Source organism: Dicentrarchus labrax, unplaced genomic scaffold, assembly GCF_905237075.1.
Source record: "Dicentrarchus labrax unplaced genomic scaffold, dlabrax2021, whole genome shotgun sequence".
NCBI classification, from domain to species: domain Eukaryota; kingdom Metazoa; phylum Chordata; class Actinopteri; family Moronidae; genus Dicentrarchus; species Dicentrarchus labrax.
In genome coordinates, this window is record NW_026136706.1 from 1,419,865 (window position 1) to 1,441,114 (window position 21,250).

General features: G+C 40.6%; 1 protein-coding gene across 1 annotated transcript in view; it reads right to left on the bottom strand.

Moving 5' to 3' along the window:
- Window positions 1–18,851, bottom strand: part of LOC127365131 (5-hydroxytryptamine receptor 2A-like) — a 42,616-nt gene extending 23,765 nt beyond the window's left edge. The window contains exon 1 of the mRNA XM_051402902.1: window positions 17,679–18,851. Within this exon, the coding sequence (XP_051258862.1) occupies window positions 17,679–18,069 (391 nt within the window). The 5' untranslated portion in view covers window positions 18,070–18,851. The remainder of the gene's footprint in view (window positions 1–17,678) is intronic.
- Window positions 18,852–21,250: the final 2,399 nt, after the last annotated feature.

Consider the following 21,250-nt stretch of genomic DNA (forward strand, 5'->3'; position numbering starts at 1 on the left):
CAATGGAGACTGAGAACCGAGTCTGTGAAGAGCGCCATCTTCTCTGTGAGCTCACAGAAAGGTAGAAACAATACAGCTGATTGAAAAGTGACGGATGAAGACGGAGAACAAAATAAAAACAGTAAATAGATAAAGTGAAAGAAAAAGTATTTATAGTTAAATAAAAGGAGATAAAACAGGAAGAGTTTGGCCTGAAGTTGAATTTAAGCCTAAAATTGATTGATCAGAAACTGGTAACAGAAAAGCCTCAGAATTAAACTTCAGATCAAGGTTTTTCAGAGTTTTGCTACGTACCTACCAAAATAAACTGTATCTTTATTGATTATTGATCAGTATACACTGTATCTTTATGGATTATTGATCAGTATACACTGTATCTTTATGGATTATTGATCAGAATAAACTGTATCTTTATGGATGATATTGATCAGTATACACTGTATCTGTATGGATGATATTGATCAGTATACACTGTATCTTTATTGATTATTGATCAGTATACACTGTATCTTTATGGATGACATTGATCAGAATACACTGTGTCTTTATGAATGATACTCCCAAACCACAACTGGAAGCTGGTTCCACAGGAGAGGAGCTTGGTAACTGAAGGCTCTGGCTCCTGTTCTACTTTTAGAGACTATAGGAACCACAAGTAGCCCAGCATTCAGAGAACATAGTGTTCTAAAGGGGTAATAGGGTACTATGAGCTCTGTAAGATATGAAGGGGCCTGACCATGAAGAGCTTTATAGGTGAGGAGGAGAATTTTAAATTCTATTCTACATTTTACAGGGAGCCAATGCAGAGAAGCTAGTACAGGAGAGATGTGATCTCTTTTTCTAGTTCCTGTCAGTACTCGTGCTGCAGCGTTCTGAATTAATTGGAGCGTTTTAATGGACTTATTGGGGCAACCTGATAATAAGGAGTTGCAGTAATCCAGCCTTGAAGTAACAAATGCATGGATTCGTTTTTCTGCATCTGTCTGTGATAGTATGTGTCTAATTTTTGTAATATTACGTAAATGAAAGAAGGCAGTCCTAGAGGTCTGCTTTATGTGGGAGTTAAATGACAAATCCTGATCAAAGATAACTCCAAGATTCCTGACAGTGGTGCTAGAGGCCAAGGTAATGCCATCTAGAGTAACTATATCTTTAGACAGTGAGTCTCTAAGGTTTTTGGGGCCAAGAACAAGAATTTCATTTTTTTCTGAGTTTAACATCAGAAAATTGCAGCTCAGCCAGGATTTTATGTCCTTAAGACATGTTTGTAATTTAGATAATTGATTAATTTCATTGGGCTTGATTGATAGATATAACTGCGTATCATCTGCATAACAGTGAAAGTTAATGGAGCGATTCCTAATAATGTTGCCTAAAGGGAGCATATATAAAGTAAATAGTATTGGTCCAAGTACAGAACCTTGTGGAACTCCATGACTAACTGTAGTATTTATTGAAGATTCATCGTTAACATGTACAAACTGCGAGCGATCTGATAAATATGACTTAAACCAGCTTAGTGCGGTTCCTTCAATGCCAATTTGATGCCCAAGTCTCTGTAAAAGAATATTATGGTCAATGGTGTCAAATGCAGCACTAAGATCTAATAATACAAGTACAGAGACAAGTCCATTGTCAGAAGCAATGAGAAGGTCATTATTAACTTTAACCAGAGCTGTTTCTGTGTTGTGATGAACTCTAAATCCTGACTGAAAATCCTCAAATAAACTATTGTTATGAGGAAAGTCACACAACTCTTTGGCGACTACTTTCTCCAGAATCTTAGAGAGGAAGGGGAGGTTAGAAATCGGTCTATAGTTGGCTAAAACCCCTGGGTCAAGAGTGGGCTTTTTAAGAAGGGGTTTAATTACAGCTACTTTAAAGGACTGTGGTACATATCCTGATAATAAAGAAAGATTAATCATATCCAGTAAAGAAGTGCCAATTAAGGGTACGACTTCTTTAAGCAGTCTAGTTGGGATCGGGTCTAATAGACAGGTTGATGGCTTCGATGAAGAAATGATTGACATTAACTGATGAAGATCGATAGCAGAAAAACAGTCTAAATACATATCTAAGTTTACACTGACAGAAGTCCCTGAACTTGGAGAGCCACTGATAACTGTTGATGGCAGTTGGTGATTAATTTTCTCTCTAATAGTAATAATTTTATTATAGAAGAAGCTCATGAAGTCATTGCTACTTAAGTTTATGGGGATATGTGGCTCAATAGAGCTGTGACTCTCTGTCAGCCTGGCTACAGTGCTGAAGAGGAACCTAGGGTTATTCTTATTTTCTTCTATTAGTGCTGAGTAATAGGCTCCTCTGGCATTAAGGAGGGCCTTTCTATAAGTTTTAAGATTATCTTGCCAAATTGAGTGATATTCTGATAATTTGGAAGAGCGCCATTTCCTTTCAGATTTCCTAGCTATTTGTTTTAACTGGCGGGTTTGGTGGTTGTACCACGGTGCTAGTCTCCTGTGTTTTAATAATTTCCTTTTTATAGGAGCGATAGAGTCTAATGTTGATCGTAGTGAGCCTGCAGCACTATCGACAAGATTATAAATTTCAGAGGGACTAAAGTCGTTATAGGACTCTGTTAAATTCAGACATGGCATTGAATTAAACACTGAAGGAATCTCCTCCTTTTAGCTACAGCACTGTCAGATAGACATCTGCTGTAGGAAGTTTTGCCTAATGGCTTATAATCTAATAGTATGAATTCAAAAGTTATTAAATAATGGTCAGATAGGAAAGGATTATGTGGGAAGACTATTAAATGTTCAATATCAATGCCATATGATAGAACAAGGTCAAGAGTGTGATTAAAACAATGAGTTGGTTTATTTACACTCTGACAGAAGCCAATTGAGTCTATTAATGAGATAAATGCATTACTAAGGCTGTCATTGTTAACATCCACATGAATATTAAAATCACCTACAATAATTACTTTATCTGATTTAAGGACTAAACTTGATAAAATCTCTGAGAATTCAGATATAAAATCAGAGTACGGTCCAGGAGCACGGTACACTATAACAAATAGAACTGGCTGCAGTGTTTTCCAGTTTGGGTGAGAAAGACTAAGAACAAGGCTTTCAAATGAATTATAATTTAGTTTAGGTTTAGGGTCCATTAAAACACTCGAATCATATATGTATACACTGTATCTTTATGGATTATTGATCAGTATACACTGTATCTTTATGGATTATTGATCAGTATACACTGTATCTTTATGGATGAAATTGATCAGTATACACTGTGTCTTTATGGATGATATTGATCCTGTATTGACAGTCAGACTGTGGACATATGACGGCCTTTAGCTCGTGTTTCTAGAGTTACGTGTTGTTACGAACACGTTAGGAATTGTTAAAATGTGATATTTCTTAAAGGGAGTTTGGTGCAGGGAGCTTTTAGTTGGATTCAAACTGCTGATATGGATCATTGTTAACGTTTAGTCTCCACTACAGAGACACTAGCTAACTGCTGAAGACTGATCAGGTTGATTGATGCTTTAATAATGGCAGTATTGATTACTGATCAGGATAATTATCAGCTGATTGGACTCAGTCTGTTGTAAATGTCCTTAGTCTTCCTATTTTACGCTCCACGTGTTAGCTAGCGTACGAGGATATCTGCAGTCAGATAGACAACAGAAATCGGTTTAATGTATTAAACAGTGGAAAACTATTGATTGAATGGCAGGAAATGTAAATCTGATGACAGTCAGAAGCTGAACTTGGCTTCAGACTTTCCATCCTGAAACCAACTGCAGGAAATGTTGTTACTGCTGCGATACAAACAAAGTTATAGTAAATGGAATTTGGTCTGTTTTTGTGAAATAGGATAAGATAGACTGTATTGATCACTTCACTGAATCAGATAACAACAAAGAATTGTTTGAGAAAGTAAGTCGACTGTGTACCTCAAAGTTTTTACGCTACAATCAGAGCCTCCAGGAAGTTGTGATCACAACAATTAACACAAATTCAACCAATCTCTGTTAATTCTGCGTGATTTTACCCAATCACTGCGACTTTTCATCAAATTTGACCAATTGTACAAAAAGTTGAGCCATTTTATTCTTTCCTCTCGCTGGGATTCTCTCCTGCAAACACTTAAAAAAAACTGTGAATCCTGTGAAATTAGAGCTTCGAGACCAGAACTTCTGCTCAAAAATATAATTCAATAAATAATTTAAATAGTTAATAATTTAAACTACATTGTGCATATTATCAAAACGAATAAATAACAATTCACTCATTAATTACAGCCGTTAATAAAAATATAAAATATTAAATACGTTCTTATTCCGTCTTACAGAAAAACATTAACATTAATTAATGACGCTGTTATTCATCCAGATAGAAACAATAAAGGAGATAAAATACCAGCAGTGTCTGATTTAAATAAGGTCCGATCAGTTCACTGGCTGCTCTCTGCCGTTAATGCAACTGCACGATCACACTTGTGATGACTGTAATCAGTTCATTGTGAGCCGAGCTGCAGCCACAACAGAGACGTGTTGACAGTGGCGCTGTGATGAGAGCCGGGAGCTCCTGTGATTAATGTTTCCACCCACACTGACTGCTGCATGTACACACTGACTGCTGCATGTACACACTGACTGCTGCACACTGACCGCTGCATGTACACACTGACCGCTGCATGTACACACTGACCGCTGCATGTACACACTGACCGCTGCACACTGACCACTGCATGTACACACTGACCGCTGCATGTACACACTGACTGCTGCATGTACACACTGACCGCTGCACACTGACCACTGCATGTACACGCTGACCGCTGCATGTACACACTGACCGCTGCATGTACACACTGACCGCTGCATGTACACACTGACCGCTGCATGTACACACTGACCGCTGCATGTACACACTGACTGCTGCACACTGACTGAAGTATATACATTCAGTTAATTTAAGGTTATTGTCACCAACCGAGCATAAAGCCCTGTTGAGTAGGAACCTCTGGAGAGAAGCTGATTCTTTTATCTCTACTGCTGTGCACTTCTGACAGAACTTCTTCAAATCACATCAGGAACCTGAAACTCGCTCGAACTTCAGCCACAGGAGTTAAAACTGAAAGAAGATCTGTACACTGGTTGGCAGACAGCTACAGAACTGATTTTAAAGTTTTATTACTTATTAATAAATCTATACAAGGAGTCTGTGACCGGCAGCTCTTTCAAACGTGCTTTTTTTGGGGTGTGATGCTGAAAACATGATTGTGATGATTTGTTGAGGTCTACAAACGAACATATTGTCTTTATTTTCTTAAATACCTGCAGATCGATGGAGAAACGAGGGGAGGAAGTTGGACTGTTCATGGTTCCAGCTATCGTTAAGTTAGCATAGCCCTGATCAACCAAACGCCATTCAGAAAACAAGCATTTTAAAAGCTGTTGCTCGTCGTTTTACAGACGGACAGAGTCTGAATTCAGACAAACCAACATCATGATGTCGTTATTTCAGCATCACATTGATCTGTTCATTCACATTAAATCGTAGAAAACAGCTGATTATGTTGGTCTGCTGTAGTGAGACAGATTAAAGGGCGAATATTTGCCTCAGGTTCGGTGGGAACACACCATTACACCAACAATATTCATACAGGTTTAAATAAAGAGTTTGATTGTGTTGTCCATCAGTTTTGCATAAATCGAATTAAAGGCCTTGAATCTTAAATCCTGTAGACTTTATCATAATGTCACATTTTACTTTTATCAAAAATATCATAAATATAATATATAAACAATTAGCATATTGTGATAATATTTGAAAGAACTGTACATATACAGTGCTGTAAATATATTCCAGTGCAGAAGTAAAACCAGGTGAATGTGTCCCTCTCTACCTGGTCCTGTGGCCTCCGTCAGCTGAAGAACATATTTGCAGCCTGCAACCTGACTGGCTTCAGTATCGCCCATGGTAACGCCATTCACGTCAGACGTGCTCTCTGAATCTCTGTGGATACCGCAGCGTGACGCCGTATGAGTCACACAGTCTCAGCGACCACGTCACCGCTGCTCCACTACAATGGATCCACCTGCATGCAGGACACTAATGGCACTCAGTCATTTATTCCTTTTACAGCACTGGGTTGCACAGAGAAATCTCTCTCACACACACACACACACACACTTTCAGGTAGAAAAGAATAACACATATATGTATGCATACATATACATACACATATATACATATATATACATATACACACACACACACACACACACATACACCCAGTAAGTCATAATTCTTAAGTGCATTTTATGAATTTCAGGGTAATTTAAACAGCAGATTATGTTGATAATATTGTGGAAATCTATAAAAATCAAGAGCAATAGCTCGATCCCAGACCAGCTATGGAAACAAACCACAGAGAGGCTGTGATACAACACAGGCAGAGGGAGTGAGACACCATGTGACTCTGTATCTTTATATAGAGAATATAATGTTTTGCTTAAATCTCATATATAATCTTTAATTCTTCAGTTTTTTTGGTATAGTTTTCTCTAATTGTTTGCAGTTAAATTGCACATAAAGACTCAATCTTGGTGTAACCATGTTAACTAGCTTGCAGATGAAACTACAGCAGCCCGTACCCTCCTCTACCGCCCTCCTCCACCCAGAGATGGGGACTCGAGTTTGTGACTCGGACTGGAGTTGCACTTAAGTCGCACACACAGAGACTTCAGACTCGACTCGGACTCGTGTTTTGGGACTCGTGAACAATCATTATGTTTTCTTTTTTGGCATATTAATATCGAGGACACTCTGAAACGTCTTTTGTGATTACATTTGGTTATAAAAACTTAAAACAGGACGGCACCAACAAAAGGAGCGCTGACTGCAAAGTCTGCAGTACCCGAATCAAGGATGCTGGATCCACCACATCACATTTTATCAGGCACCTGAAATCTCACCCGGAGAGGTCAGTCACATTAGCGCTTATGGACGGTTAGCTCAGCATCAGCTATGTAACGTTCACTTAGCTTGCTACTAGCTTTGTAACTGAATACTTGAATAGATGAGTGAATGTGAGTTTGCTTGTCGCACTTGTTTGCATTGAGTAGCGTTGACATGACGTAAAAAAAAAAAAAAAAGGTTGGGTAACGTTAATCATCTACGTTGCCACCATCTACTGGCTAACGTTAACCGTAGAAAAATACAGAGTTATACTGTCGGCTTACAGGCAGGTTACAGGTTCATTGATGACCACGTAACGTTAATGTTACAGGTTTACCAGGTTACCATTCCACTGAGTTTGAGTGAGAGGATAGAGGAATGTGTCATTAGAGACCCAGTGTAATTAAACAATACGGTTGCAGAGTGCAAACCTTGGATGATTAGTTATTATTGCATGACTAATAATGTTAGATTTACAAGATTACAAGATTACTTTATTTGTCACATACAGAAGTCCCAGAGTAACATGCAGTGAAATGTCTCCTGGTCACTCCTAAACTGGCCTTATAAATAGAATAAATTAGATAAATATGAATAAAATCAAACTAATATGATGTAAATAATGTAATCAGAAATGAAAATATGTGTAAGGGTGTGTGTGTGTGTGTGTGTGTGTGTGTGCGTGTCAGGCTGAGTCCTGGTGGTGGGGGAGTGGTCAAGTTGAGTTCAGGAGTCTAATGGCCTGAGGAAATAGCAATATTTTCCTGTTACCCTGAGTTAGTCTATACATTTTTTTAAGCAACCCTCTCTATAATCAGAAATAAAAGAAAGATATATAGCCTGCAACTTTAGTTCAGATCCAGTTCTTCTCTCAGAAACATGTGGTTCCAGATGAGTTTTGCTACACATAAAAATGTTACCTATATCATCCAGACCTTATTACTATAATTAACAGCCTAATTTTCCATGTTGTTCATCTACAGGTTTTCTGAATTCAACAGAGAGAAAACAGTGACCAGTGGCAGTGCAGAGGGACAGAGCAGCCTTGACTCTTTCTTAACAAAACCAAGTGTGCAGATATACAGCCAGGGCCATCCCAGGCAGAAGGCCATTACTGAATCCATAATACAGGATCTCATCAACTAATCAGGACTGATACTGTATGCTAATAGATAAAGGAGTGATAATAATACAGTAAATGCCTTGAATTTCTTAGATATAGGTGTGCAGTATTCTTAGTAGACCGGACAGCAGCAGATGACAGAAGGCTCATTACAACCAGACATATGACTTTTATTTTTTAGAGACTTGAGACTTGACTTGGACTCGTGACCAAAGACTTCAGACTTGACTTGGACTTGCAAAAAAAGACTTGTGAACATCTCTATCCCTGCCTCCACCGTCCTCCTCTACCTCACTCCTTCCTGGAGTCGGGTTTGTGCCGAGCTGCAGGAAACTTTGTCATCACCGCAGTCATAATTGTCTCTGCTGTAGATCGGTTCAGAGCGGAACAGAAAAGAATTAGCCGAGAGAGGAACTGCTTAGCACATGTAAAGGTTTGGCAGCAAACCCGCAGCGAGATCACACAAACACATGAAAACAGGTGAATGAATGAGACGATGAGGGATTGTCCCGTTTACAGACGACACTGGGAGCCGCTCAGTGGTACTGGAGGATAAAGTTCACGTTTAATCCAAGTTTCCTTCTTCTGTCTGACACAGAATGAGGTTTAAAGTCCACCCAGGTCCAGCAGCAAGATAAACTGCTCCCCCTGCGGGATCCTGAGTCCAGTTGGGATATAATCCCTCCAGCATGTTCTGGTTCTGATCCGTTGAGAGCTCAACCAGCAGAACCTCCTCTAACCACAATAAACTGTCAGGTAATAGTGAACAATGTCCCTTGAGTAGAAAGTGAAGACTGTAAATGTCAGTTTACAGTAAAATAAAGCAGCAAATATTCACAATGTAAGGCTTTAAACTATGAATGTTGTCAAACAGACACAGGTCTCCTTTACTAGCCTGGTGTGGCCTCAATTTGAGGTTGTTTGAATGAATAAAACCTCTTAAAGCTGCTCAGATCACCTACATAAATATAAATATTTAAACTTTTGTCAAAATGCACAAGCTGCACGTAGATTGCAAACAAAGTCAATGCAAAGACAAGCTCCAAACGCGAGGCAAAAAGTCCCTTTAATCTGTCTCACTGCGGCAGTTTGAGCCCAAAATAAACAGATTTTACAGATTTATTGTCAATAAACGGATCAATATGATGCTGAAATAACGACATGATGTTGGTTTGTAGAAAGTGAATTCAGACTCTGTCGGTCTGCGATGATAATGAAGGAAGAGATAATAAAAGCATCGTAGAAAGGTGTTGGTACTACAGGAACACAGTCCTCCGTCTGATTCGTTTAAAAAGAGACAAATAAAAGAAATACATATATGAGTAATGACGATAAATATGTAACGTCCGTTTATCGTCCATGCACAGTTAACTTTGTGAAACAGTCTCAGTTTGGTTTAGCCACAAAAACGACTGTTAGCTTCAGGAAAAGATCGTCAGTTACAGTCGTTCTGTGTGTAACCCTGCAGTCTTATTGTGGAGCAGCGGCACTCTGACACGTTGAGACCGTGTTGGTATTGGCATAAAGAAATGATAAAAGCACTGAATACAAAAGACTTAATACACATGAAATGAGTTTGAGGCTCTGCACTGATTACCTCGTTAATGAGAAACAGAATGACCTCAGCAAACTGAGGTATTAATCAGGAACAATTAAACACAACCTGTGTTCATTAACGCACAGAAATACAGAGTAGAAGAAGTAATGAGGAGCTTGGCAGGTTTCCTCTCATTAGATCAGCAGTGATAATTATAATAATAATAAAGCAGATATTTATTCTCTCTTCCAGTAAACTGAAAGCAGACCATCAGGAAGACACTTTAATATAAAATGTTAAAGTGTCACACACTTACAGAGGAGAGATAAGTGCTGTTTGGATGTGAGGAAGATGGATCTGAACCAATGTGCTCCAACCTACAGCGAGCCGCAGCCTCAGCAGCCCCAATTAATCCTCATTAATCCCACGCTGCTCTCAGGACCAACTACAGAAGTTTTTATAAGCAAACCAGATTGTGATTTTACCTTTAAAGGGACAGTCCACCTCTTTCCAACAGTCTCAGAAATATAGTTTCTAGTGTATAATAGTATATATAGTTTGTTTCTGGAGACATTCTGTAGTTTCTTGAGCAATAAGGTTTATTTTTACTACTTTGGCTGAACAAAGCAAGAAAACCAACAGTAGCATAGATCACTTAGCACCAAAGCTAACTACTGCTAAAGCTACAAAGCCTCTTTTTATAGACACAGTATCTGTTTGGGAACTTGCTGATTTAAACAGGTTGGTGGAGCTGTTGGAAGGTTTATTAGTTTCTCTTTAGATGACGCTAGCAGTTTCCCCCTGCTTCCTGTCTTTGTGCTAAGCTAAGCTAAACAACCTCCTGCACCTCCAGAGAGAATCAGTGATGGAAGACAAACTGATTTCCTCTCATTTTTCCGGCCCTTGATCTTACACTGGTGGTAATAAGGGAGGGGCTGCTTCATCTTTCCCCACCCAGATTTATCCTGCTGGTCCAGGAATCGAACCGACAACCTCCTGGTCAGAAAGCACCACTGCCTAAAGGCACTAATGTGTCAATGTGACAAATCTGACCATTGGTTTTTATTAGTGATGGAGGGTTGGTGGTACTCTGGTACTCAGACTGAGCCTTCCTCCACTGGATGGAGGTGATAGTTCATATTTTTCTCACATCTTGACCTTTCAGCCCTGCAGCCTCACATCTGGCCAGCTGTGCCTAATAATGGTGTTGGCCTTTTGTTTGCATCTGTTTCATTTTGTTCCGTGTGCTCATGCGTGAGGAAGAGGAGGAGGAGGAGGAGGTGGTGGCTAGTGATCTGAACGCCGGCTGCTGCTCTCTTTTTGTTCAGCCTGCTTTGTCCTCAGCTCAGACACACAAAGACCAATCTCCTCTATCTCCTGCAGTTGAGCACAAATGGATGAGCACAACATTTTCTATCTCTCCTTTCACTCACTTCCTCATCCCTCCGTCTATCTAGAGAGGAATCGGAGGGTATTTCTGCTCTGGGCGGTCGACTGCCTCAACTGCAAAGTTTTCCCCTGTTACGTAAGAGTTGTTACACCCGCCCTACTTCTCCGCTTACTGTGAGCTCACATTATAAGCCTGTCAGGCGCCCTTATCGCTAATGGAAACAGACTCCAGAACAACAGAGTTTCTTCAGCCATGTTTGAGCTATTTTAGCCTCTATATGTAACTTTCATTAAACCGCTAACGGCACCTCCAGTGGCCGTTCAGCGTCCTGCAAGCGTTGATCATCATCATCCTGGGCGTCGCCAACAGTGACACTGAACGCTGTAAAACAACTGACAATCATATTTAGAATAACGTTACTATCTGCAATGTTCCTATATTATATCTGGACCGTTAGCTCCATGCTACGAGCTAGCTCTCCATTTACAAATCTCCCCAGCCAACAACGCAAAGCGACCGACGCCAGACCCACGCGTTAGACGGGGAAGCTAACGTTAGCCAACTAACATACCCACTCACATAGTATTGTGCTAGCGATAATGTTAGCGAGCAAGCAAGCTACATCTGTATATCTAATGCTAACTGTATATCTAATGCTAACTGTATATCTAATGCTAACTGTAAATAATCTATAATGTTAAGAAAGCAAAAATAGGCCAAAATCTCAAAATCAACCTGAATATTTGCCCGAAATGTCGCCCCCCCGATTGGATCTCTTGAGCTAACATGTTGCATTTTTTCTCAGAGGAACCCAACATCTATTTTTTTCTCCCTCATGTCCTTTAAGGGCCTCCGTACATTGTTGATTTTGTTGGTGTTTGGCTGTGAGTCAAACGAGGGGTTTTACTGTGTCCTTTAAACCTTCTCCCAGTGGAGGTTGGTCCCTGATGATCAATGTATCGATCAGAATCGACGCAGCCTCAATGATTAAACCTCCGACTGATCTCAGCTCCTGAAACCTGGACAGTGAATCTGAAAAACTCGACAGGATTTAACGGGAGCCGTTAAAGCTGGAGGGATTCAGTCTGAGAGAGCAGAAACAGTCTAATCTTTAAATCTCCTCCTGCACAGCTGCCCGTCTCCAGAACGAGGACAGCACCCGACGGTTGTGAGACAGAACTGTCTGTCCTCTGAGAGGGAGGCTAACAGAGAGAGAAAGGGGGGCGACGGGTAGATGGTGGTCTTCAAAGTACAAGAGAGGAGGTACATTAACCGGCTGCAGACATCAAAAGCTCAGAGAGGAGAATCAATATGGAACAAAGTCATTTCTGTGAGCAGAGATCAGAGCCGGCAGCCGAGACTCTGTTCCCATTGGTCCTTTTCACCGCGAGAGGCTTTACCTCGAGAGCCATCGATCACCGAACAACTGAGCCACAAAAGCCTGAGTGGAAACAGAAAGAGCAGCTTTCTTTATGCTAAAAGCAAAACGTGTTCCAGTGTGAAGAGGTCTGAATCTCAGACTGTCAATAACTGAAGGTCAGAGCTTCCTCTGTAATTATTTTAAGTGATCACTTCACAGCTTCAGCAGCTTAAACACTGATTTAAGATCAGATAGACTTTATTGATCCACATTCTACAGCAGCTCCGGATACCGGTTACCTCGGTTAGTTTGTACCGTCCTTCTTCAGCTGATCCTGGATGTAAACGACGGGTGTCTTCACGCGTTACGATGGAGATTATCGTAAGAAAAACGCAATAAAAATACTACAAGAAACACACAGAAAGGAGGGCAGAGCTGCTGCCAGTCGCACAACGCCATCTTGACACCATTAAGAATAATGAAGAATGTGATAATCCGTTTTACAGGATTAATATTATCCTCATCAACAGATTACTCTTCAACATTTCAATACATTTCATATTTGTGGCGATATTTCAGTCAGATGTAATCGTGTTTAGATTGTGGCGCCCCTTGTGGACAAAAGCGGTACTAAGCAGGAACTAATAATAACTACAGGGCTCGCCAAAGCTTCACAGAGGGTCGCGAGGCCTTCTTGATTTTTTTTTAAGACTGCAAGTAAACTTTAAATATATGCACAGTAGTCCTATATTATATCTCAGTATGATGTATATTATATTGGAGATTGCACCATCCTGGCCTCACCCGAGCCTTCCTGTGGAGCCCTGTACGGATCCATTCTGTACTGGTTGCCACCTTTTGGCTGTTTTCCACCATAACAAACACACACAAGGTTTTGGAGAATTTATTTTTAAGGGTTGATTCGTTCCAACAGCGAAACTAAAGAACGACATCACCACGTTTCTATTTGTGAGTTCCTCTTTAAGTTTGCCAATTAGCGAGTTACAAGTTTCTCTCTGAAGGATTCTGGCAGTTCTGGTTCTTTTCACACTGCAGCACATTTATTTCTGCCTCTGCCACATTAGCCAATAACAAATGTGATAAACTGCAGAGAACCTACTGTCTGCTGACCTGGACCACAGTCCAACAACAACTCACTGACACTTGTTTGCTCAGTTTTAGATGTTTTCTTAACGGCACATCTTTTGCACCAACTATCATGGGTGCAAATTCCAGTGAAGTGAGACTGAGTTATTGGAGCTCTGTACAGCAGAGGCAGCAGTGTCGGGAGGATTGTGCATCCGTCTGTCAGTTTTATTCTGACAGCTCGTCCCCGGGGACCGAACGACGGAAACAAGAGGAGAGATGAGGAGAATCAGAAGTACGGCAGCAGGTGTCTACACAGCCACAATGCTACGCTAATCCCAAATTTCCCGAGACACTTTCAATGTTTGTTTTAGCCAAACAGAAGCGGATCTCTGAATCATCTCTGGGCCACCGGCCAAAACGGCAAACAGCTGAAACATTCGGCTGGTGGCTGTTTGAGATCAGATGTGTGTGTCTGCTCTTCCTCTCTGGTTCAAAAACTGATCAGAAGAGATGAACCCCGACAGAAACACTCCACAGCGAGGTTCACTCTGCTACGACTGAAGGACCACTCATAATTTTACATTTAAAATCTTAACTGAAGTAGATTTTTTTAAATTAGTTGGTTTTAAATTAGTAGCGACCACTGTGATCCTAATGAAACTGTATTATTGTTTTATTCCCCAACACATTTTGGCGGTTGCAACATGCTCATGTAACATGGCACAAAGTTCAGCGGTGGTGAAAATGTACGTATGATATTGTTCTCTCACACAGGTCTGGCAAAAATGGATCAACAGCGCCCCCTAAAGGGCGCCCACCCCCTGCCCGCTGCACCAATAAGTATGAACATCAGTACATACACGTATCCTGTCCAGACGCGTTACCAGACTGTAGTAATCAATGTCAGTTTGCCTGAAACCACAGATTATATGACTTTATGGAGACTTGCTAGGGGAACCTCTAGTGGCCGTTAGAGGAACTGCAGGGAGGTTCTTGTCTCAGCTGCTCTAATATATGATCAATCTAAAATAATCACCTGTGATCTCGTTCTATTATTTCATGCATGAGCGCTCTGACCTCATTAATGACCTCATTAATGATGTAATACTCGCCACCGCCGCGACATTAACCACAAACTAATCTATGACCTCATTCTCGCCGTTCACCTTCAATCTTCCTCCTGACATCAGTAATGACCTCAGATCATGACATCACTTCATCAGAGGCGTTCGCTCTCTGAGTCGGCCGCCGTGTAGCTACATGAGAATATAATTGCAGTGCGTGTTTATGTTTGGCGTCGGCGTGGCTAATGACTTCTTTTGTCTCCTCATTAACGAGCGGGGAAGGCGATTAATGAGCTCCACGGGTCGCTCTTCGGGAAGCGCTCTGACTAATTCGCGGCACTCGTTCTCATGCAAATTTGCTGCTTAAAGCTCAAAGCTCCTCGTGTGAGCAGCGACTCGTGACATTTACAGAGATGCTCAGAGAGGCAATCAGCTTGGCAGTGGCGAGGGATGGTGGAAGGTGTGTGTGTGTGTGTGTGTGTGTGTGAGACTGATAAACAGCAGAGGAAACATTCAGCTTCCTGAAGCTGCTGCAGACAATCATTGATCAGCAGAGTTCAGCTGGAGAGCAGCAGGTTCTGTTCTCCTCACTCTAAAGATTCATTAATCGTTCTAGAGGAATCTCAACAAACGGTGAATAAATAACAAACTTGTGTCTTAAAAGGTCTGTGTAGGATTTTGTGGCATTCAGCAGATCTGATCCTTCACCCTCACTTTCCAAAGGAGAAATGATAGTGGGCCCAAAATGCACCCCGATCTAGATCCATTGTTTGGTTTGTCCCTTCTGGGCTACTGTACATGGCGGATCAACATGGCGGACTCCGCCAGTAGAGAACCCGCTCCCTCGGTAGATAAAAACGTCTCTTTCTAAGGTAACGAAACACAGTGATTGTTATTTTAAGGTGACCAACTGCTTCTGATGATGGTTTTAATGAGACTGGAACAGTTCCACAGTCCTGTTCTTGACTAACCATGTGTTTTAGAGCTCACTGGTTCCCAACTGGGGGGTTGGGACCCCCACTAGGGATCGCCAAACCTTCACGGGGAGTTGCAAGGCAATCTTGATATTAAGGTGTGCTAGAAAACTTAAAAATATACACAGTAGGTCTATATTTATTTTGTGATATTTTTTGTACTCTTTTGCACTACTTTGCCCTAATGCTGCTGAGTCAATCAGAATTTCTCCTAAAGGGGATCAATAAAGGAATATCTTATCTTATCTTAGAGCTCGGTATCTGGTTCACTTCTATGAAGAAAAGTAAACTGCCTTATAAAACAACGGCTGACATTCCAGGAGAATAAAACAGTGAATCTGTCAGAAAAGAAGCTTATTAAGTCTGTTTGATTGTTAAAAAGATAAAAATACAGAATATAGACAGAATTGTATAAAAAGTTTCCTAAACAGGAAATAATCTGCTCAGCAGTTTGGGTTCATTGTACAATATGAATATGAAATATCTATAAAAAAATATGTCACTGAATCAGTTTAATAAATTATAGAAAAGAGGTCCATTAAGGAAAGATGTTGGCTCAGACCTGAGTGGATCTCCTGTGGGTTTATGGCACTGAGCATGCTGAGTTAAATGTGTGAAAGGAATCCAGTAGTTGAGGACACCAGACACACATTCTTCAATGAGAACCATCCATATCATTTATGACAATGATGCTCATCATCATTAAATGAAGTGTAGACTGGAGGAAGTATTTCTTATTATACAATGTATTAAATGTATGAAAGAGTAATTTTAATTTAAATAAAAGCTCTTTAAAAGATTTGAAACCAGCAGCTCTCAGGTTGAACTCTTCATTGTCTCACTGGCAGGTTTTAAACGTTATCTGATGTCTGCGGTGATTTAGGGAGGCTCAACTGTGCCGTCGCCATATTTGTTGCTTAATTAATTGAACACATTATTTAATGTAGATTAGCTAGTTAGCCAGTGTTTTTCTGTGTAGCAAAACATCAGCTATTGATTTTTGTAATTTAGCTACTAGGTAGCTATTGATTTGCTATCAGATGCAATTAGCTAGCTGAAGATGAATATAGATTAAAATGTGTCATTCTAAGATAATGGAAACATACCTATTGTTATTACATTACAGTAATGTGACACACTGGAGATTGAACTGTTACGGTATAAGCACTGTTATCTTACTATTGATTTTATTGGTTCTTTTGCATGCCTCCTGTTGTTGTTATTATTATTATTATTAGTACTTTGCATGCCTCCTTAAATTTTAAATCTTCTGTTTTATCCAAGTCTGTGGATACTGCTGGAAACTGTAAATTTCCCCTTGGGGATGAATAAAGTGTCTATCTATCTATCTTACTGTATAATTCAGACAACAAATGTATTTTTTACAAAACATATTTGGCCACAAAATAAGAAAAAGAATAAATATAACAATCAAAACTTCTATTTAGTTCCCACAGTGTTGCATGATGGGAGAAAACTTTTGTAACCTTCTTGCTTATTGAATTTGATTTCCAGTCCAAAAAAAGCTCTAAATAAATCAGTTTTTCTTTGAGCCCTCTGCTGTTACTCAGTGTTAGATTGAACTCTACACCAAACTCTTTATATTTGGATGTTTTAAGAATAGCTTTGCTGTTAACAGGAGTGTTGTTCCTGTTCATTCCAGCTCATTAGAGACATTATTGTGTTTAAATCTGCACAGATTGCACAGGTTGTTGAAGTTCCAGTTTTACCAATAACTTCCTGGCCCTTTGACCATCATACAGCATTTGGCTCTCAGAGTACAAAACAATCCTTCATATAAAATAACCCCTATATGTAAAGAGTTTCTACAACCTAAGGCACCAAAGACCATTAACACATATACAGTAATGCTGTAAGACATGTGACTGTGAACTTTGTGTTGGTTTTACAGCCTCATTGTCCTCCTTCGTTCTGCTCTCTGGACTCTGTTCTGTCACTTTCGTTTTGCACTGAAGCACAAATAAACTGTCAACAACAACACAGAACACCTCCATCACTGCTGCTCTCCATCTGTCCCCGCCGCCGCCGCCTCACAGTCACGCATGAATTCTGGCGAGCTGAACATGTGATCTGGGCCTTAAACATGCAGGCAGGTGCAGCTTGCTTCTAATAACTCATGCAGAAACTCACACACCATAATGTCAACCCAACATCAGTGTCACTCACTGCTTACCGTAGAGGATGGTCACCATGGAAACTGGCATGACCAGGATGCCCAGGAGCATGTCGGCGACCGCCAGTGACATCAGGAAGTAGTTTGTCGCGTTCTGCAGCTTTTTCTCCAGCGACACCGCCAGGATCACCAGGATGTTGCCCATGACCGTGACGGCGATGACGACCAGAATCAGCAACGCCGCCCAGTTCTTCTCCACCGCTGTCTCCCGGGAAGGACACTGAGACACGCCGCCAACGTTAGACCAGTTCCCGTGACACCCTGAGTTAGTGGCGTTACTGATCCGGGCGGCGCCATCTTCAAACCCACGTGGAGGCCAGGTGTCGGACTCCAGAGTGGCCCGGGCAGTGTTGGAGATCCACTGTGACACGTTTCCGGCACGCAGGTTCATGGTGTCACAGGCAAACGCCACAGGAAGCCGGGTCAGAGCGGAGTAAGACGGAGGGAACGCATCATTTACTCGCTCTGTGTCCTCTCTGCTGAATATACCTGCATTTATCAGCAGAACCTCCGCGGTCAGACTACAGCGACCAGATAACAACTGGTGTGTTTGAACCGTTACAGCAGAGCGGTTTTAAATATTTTTTCGCAAATTCTTCCCTCAGTGGAGGCAAATGGCGCCAACTATCTGTTATAAAAACACATCAATAAAACTAATTTCCATAGGTAAAGCAGGAATTATAACCCACATATGATCTGATTGGAATATTTCAGATTCAGGAAGTCAAAACAATGATATTAATCTACTAATTCATGTAGACTCATTAATAATTGAATGAGTCTTTATTCAGGTGACAGCAGCTTGTTTCTCGTTAACGTTATTAATTATTGATTGAAAGTTGGCAGCACTTGTGACAACACAAAACATTCAATATGCAGCATTTTCATTACTGTGTCTCAGAGTCAGATCTCGGTTTAGCTCGCTCAAGTCATCCATCACTACAACGGTTCATATTCAGGACAAACAGGACCCGGATTCGGGGACGTTCCCAAATGTTTCAGGCTGTCTGGTGACCCTCCGACTGACAGATGATCTGACAGCTGAGGAAGAGCAGCTCGTTGCACAGTCCCCAAAAAACAAACAGTCGGGTACCGAATATTCCAAAGCGAACGCTGGAGCAACTTCTAATCTCCTGGTTATTGGATCTGTATCAATCGATGGAGGACGATCAAAATATTAGTTCCATCGGAAGTCCAGAAGCTTAAAATCCAAAGTTAACCTCCTCTGAGTGTCTTCAAACTGATGAAGTTTGACCTTCAGTCTTTGATTTTAATGATGCAAACGTAACTTTAATTTTGTTGCAGATTTAATAAGACTTAATGAGTTAAAAAGTGAACTACACACGGACATTAAACAAACAACAAGAAAGGTTCCAGTTGGGCGTCAAATATTCCGAAAGGTTGTAAAGATTTCAACTCTTCTCATCTGCTGATCATAGAATCCAATCGAAGGACAAAACTGCTCTCACGAAAAATATTAGTTCCAACTCAAGTCCAAGACAAAACCAATCTGAGTCTGTTTCTCCTCAAACTGACGAACTTTGACCCTTAGTCTTTGATTTTAATGATGCAAACATAAAATAATGCTTTCATCCTTACAGGACTGTTACCTTTGACTTTATGATGTTACAAGTTAAAAAGGCTCTCGTCTGAAGGTGCGTTCACTGTCACTACACACCAAATATTCCAGACCCAACGCTGGGAAGGTTTGGACTCAGGTGTCTTCAATCGTTCTCATCCTCTGACTGAATATGTGAAGCAATGGAGGAGGACAAAGCTGCAATAAAAATATTAATTAAATTTAAAGTCCAGGAGCTTAAAACTCTAACGTCCTCCGAGTGTCTTCAGGCTGAAAAAAGTTTGACCTTCAGTTTCTGATATTTTAACAACCACTGATGTTTTCATCCTGACGAGATTCTAAACTTTACGAGTCAGATCTTTGAGACGTTACGGGTTGTGAAGGTCCCGTCTGAAGGCACGCTGACCTCCAGCTACATACCTGCACTGTCTGTTCATGAGTGTGTGTGTGGATCCTCCAGCGTCCTCAGCTCCTCGCTGCACCTGTGAGCGCGCCGCTGAGAGAGACGGATGATGAACATGATGATATCTGACGTGTGTGTGTCACTCAAAGACACCTCTCTAACTTTACTCTCTCTCTTTCTCTCTCTCTCTCTCTCACACACACACACACACACACACACACACAGATCTGAAATCTTCCTCCTGCTGGCGTTAAAACCCTCCGTGGAAAATGTCAGTGCCCCCTCCAAATCCTCCAGCGCAGACCTGGTTCAGTATTCCTGCAGCTTTTAAACCCTTAATCTTCCCCTTTTGGGGTAATTCCACGTCTTTTGTGCCACTTTCCTCTGAAAGCAAGATTTATGAAAAGAAGAGGAAGAGGAAGAGGAAGAAGGAGCTCTCCTGTTCTGTACGTCGACCGTCAGACTGAAGAGGTTTCATATGGATTTCAGTTTCCAGAGAGTCACTAAGTCGTGTTCGTTGGTGATCAGGAGCTGAATGATTTCTGCTCACGCTGCCTCTCACATTCAGCCTCCCCCTCTTTCTCTCTTTCTCTCTCTCTACCCAGGGTCTCTCTCCCTCGTACCGTATTGGCTCGCTCTCTCTCTCCCATTCATTGCATCCCTTTATCTCTCTCTCTCTCTGTTTTGTAAAATCTCTCAGGTTTCCTTTCAGTCAGCTGCTCTCTGTAGTTTACATCCACACACAGCTCCAGTTCTTCCAGAAATAAAACACCAGTGGATGTTTGTTTGTTTGTTTGTTTGTGTGATTCATAAACAGCCGGTAGAGTATATTCTTCTCACTTCAGGCCCACTTTCATAGACAGCTAATGTATTTTTGAAGTAAACTTAATTAACTTAAATGTGTTCAGTATTTTAAGTACAGTCGATGTAATTCAGGTTTGTTCCACTGACTCATTTCCTTGAAGTTGACTTTATATCGTATAAAAGTTTAAAAATTATAATACAGCGTAGGACTGTTCAGTTTTTGTTTATATTTCAGTTTATTAGTCATCATAAGCCCGAGTATGCATCCAAATAATTCTTCATGATTCCCCAAAGTGTAAAGAACTGATGAAAATTAACTGGCTGCCATTCATAGTTTGTATGGTCGTCAGCTGTTTGACAGGTAAAGTAATAATCTGCTTTAGTGGAAGTAGTCGCTAAATAAACTTGGAGGTTACATTTGTGTAAAGAAGATGCATTTCAGTGACTTTATTCAGATCAATTCTGTTACTTAATTTACCCAAATTACCTCAAAGATAAATACTTGAGTTACTGTGACTCAAACATCTTTTCTGCTTAAAATATTTGAGTTAATTAATGGATTAAGGTTTAATCAAATTAACTTAGTTGTTACAGTTGTTTCCAGTCTTTTTCCTTAAAGGAGCCCTTTTCTATCAGACTGTATTTTATATATATTTCACATTGATCAGTATCAATAACAGTTGATAAACTGATCAATGAACACAAACAGTGAACACAATAACTGCAGGAAGTTTGATTATTTCCTGTGAATATTGATCAAAGATGAGTTTCACTGATATTTTTTGT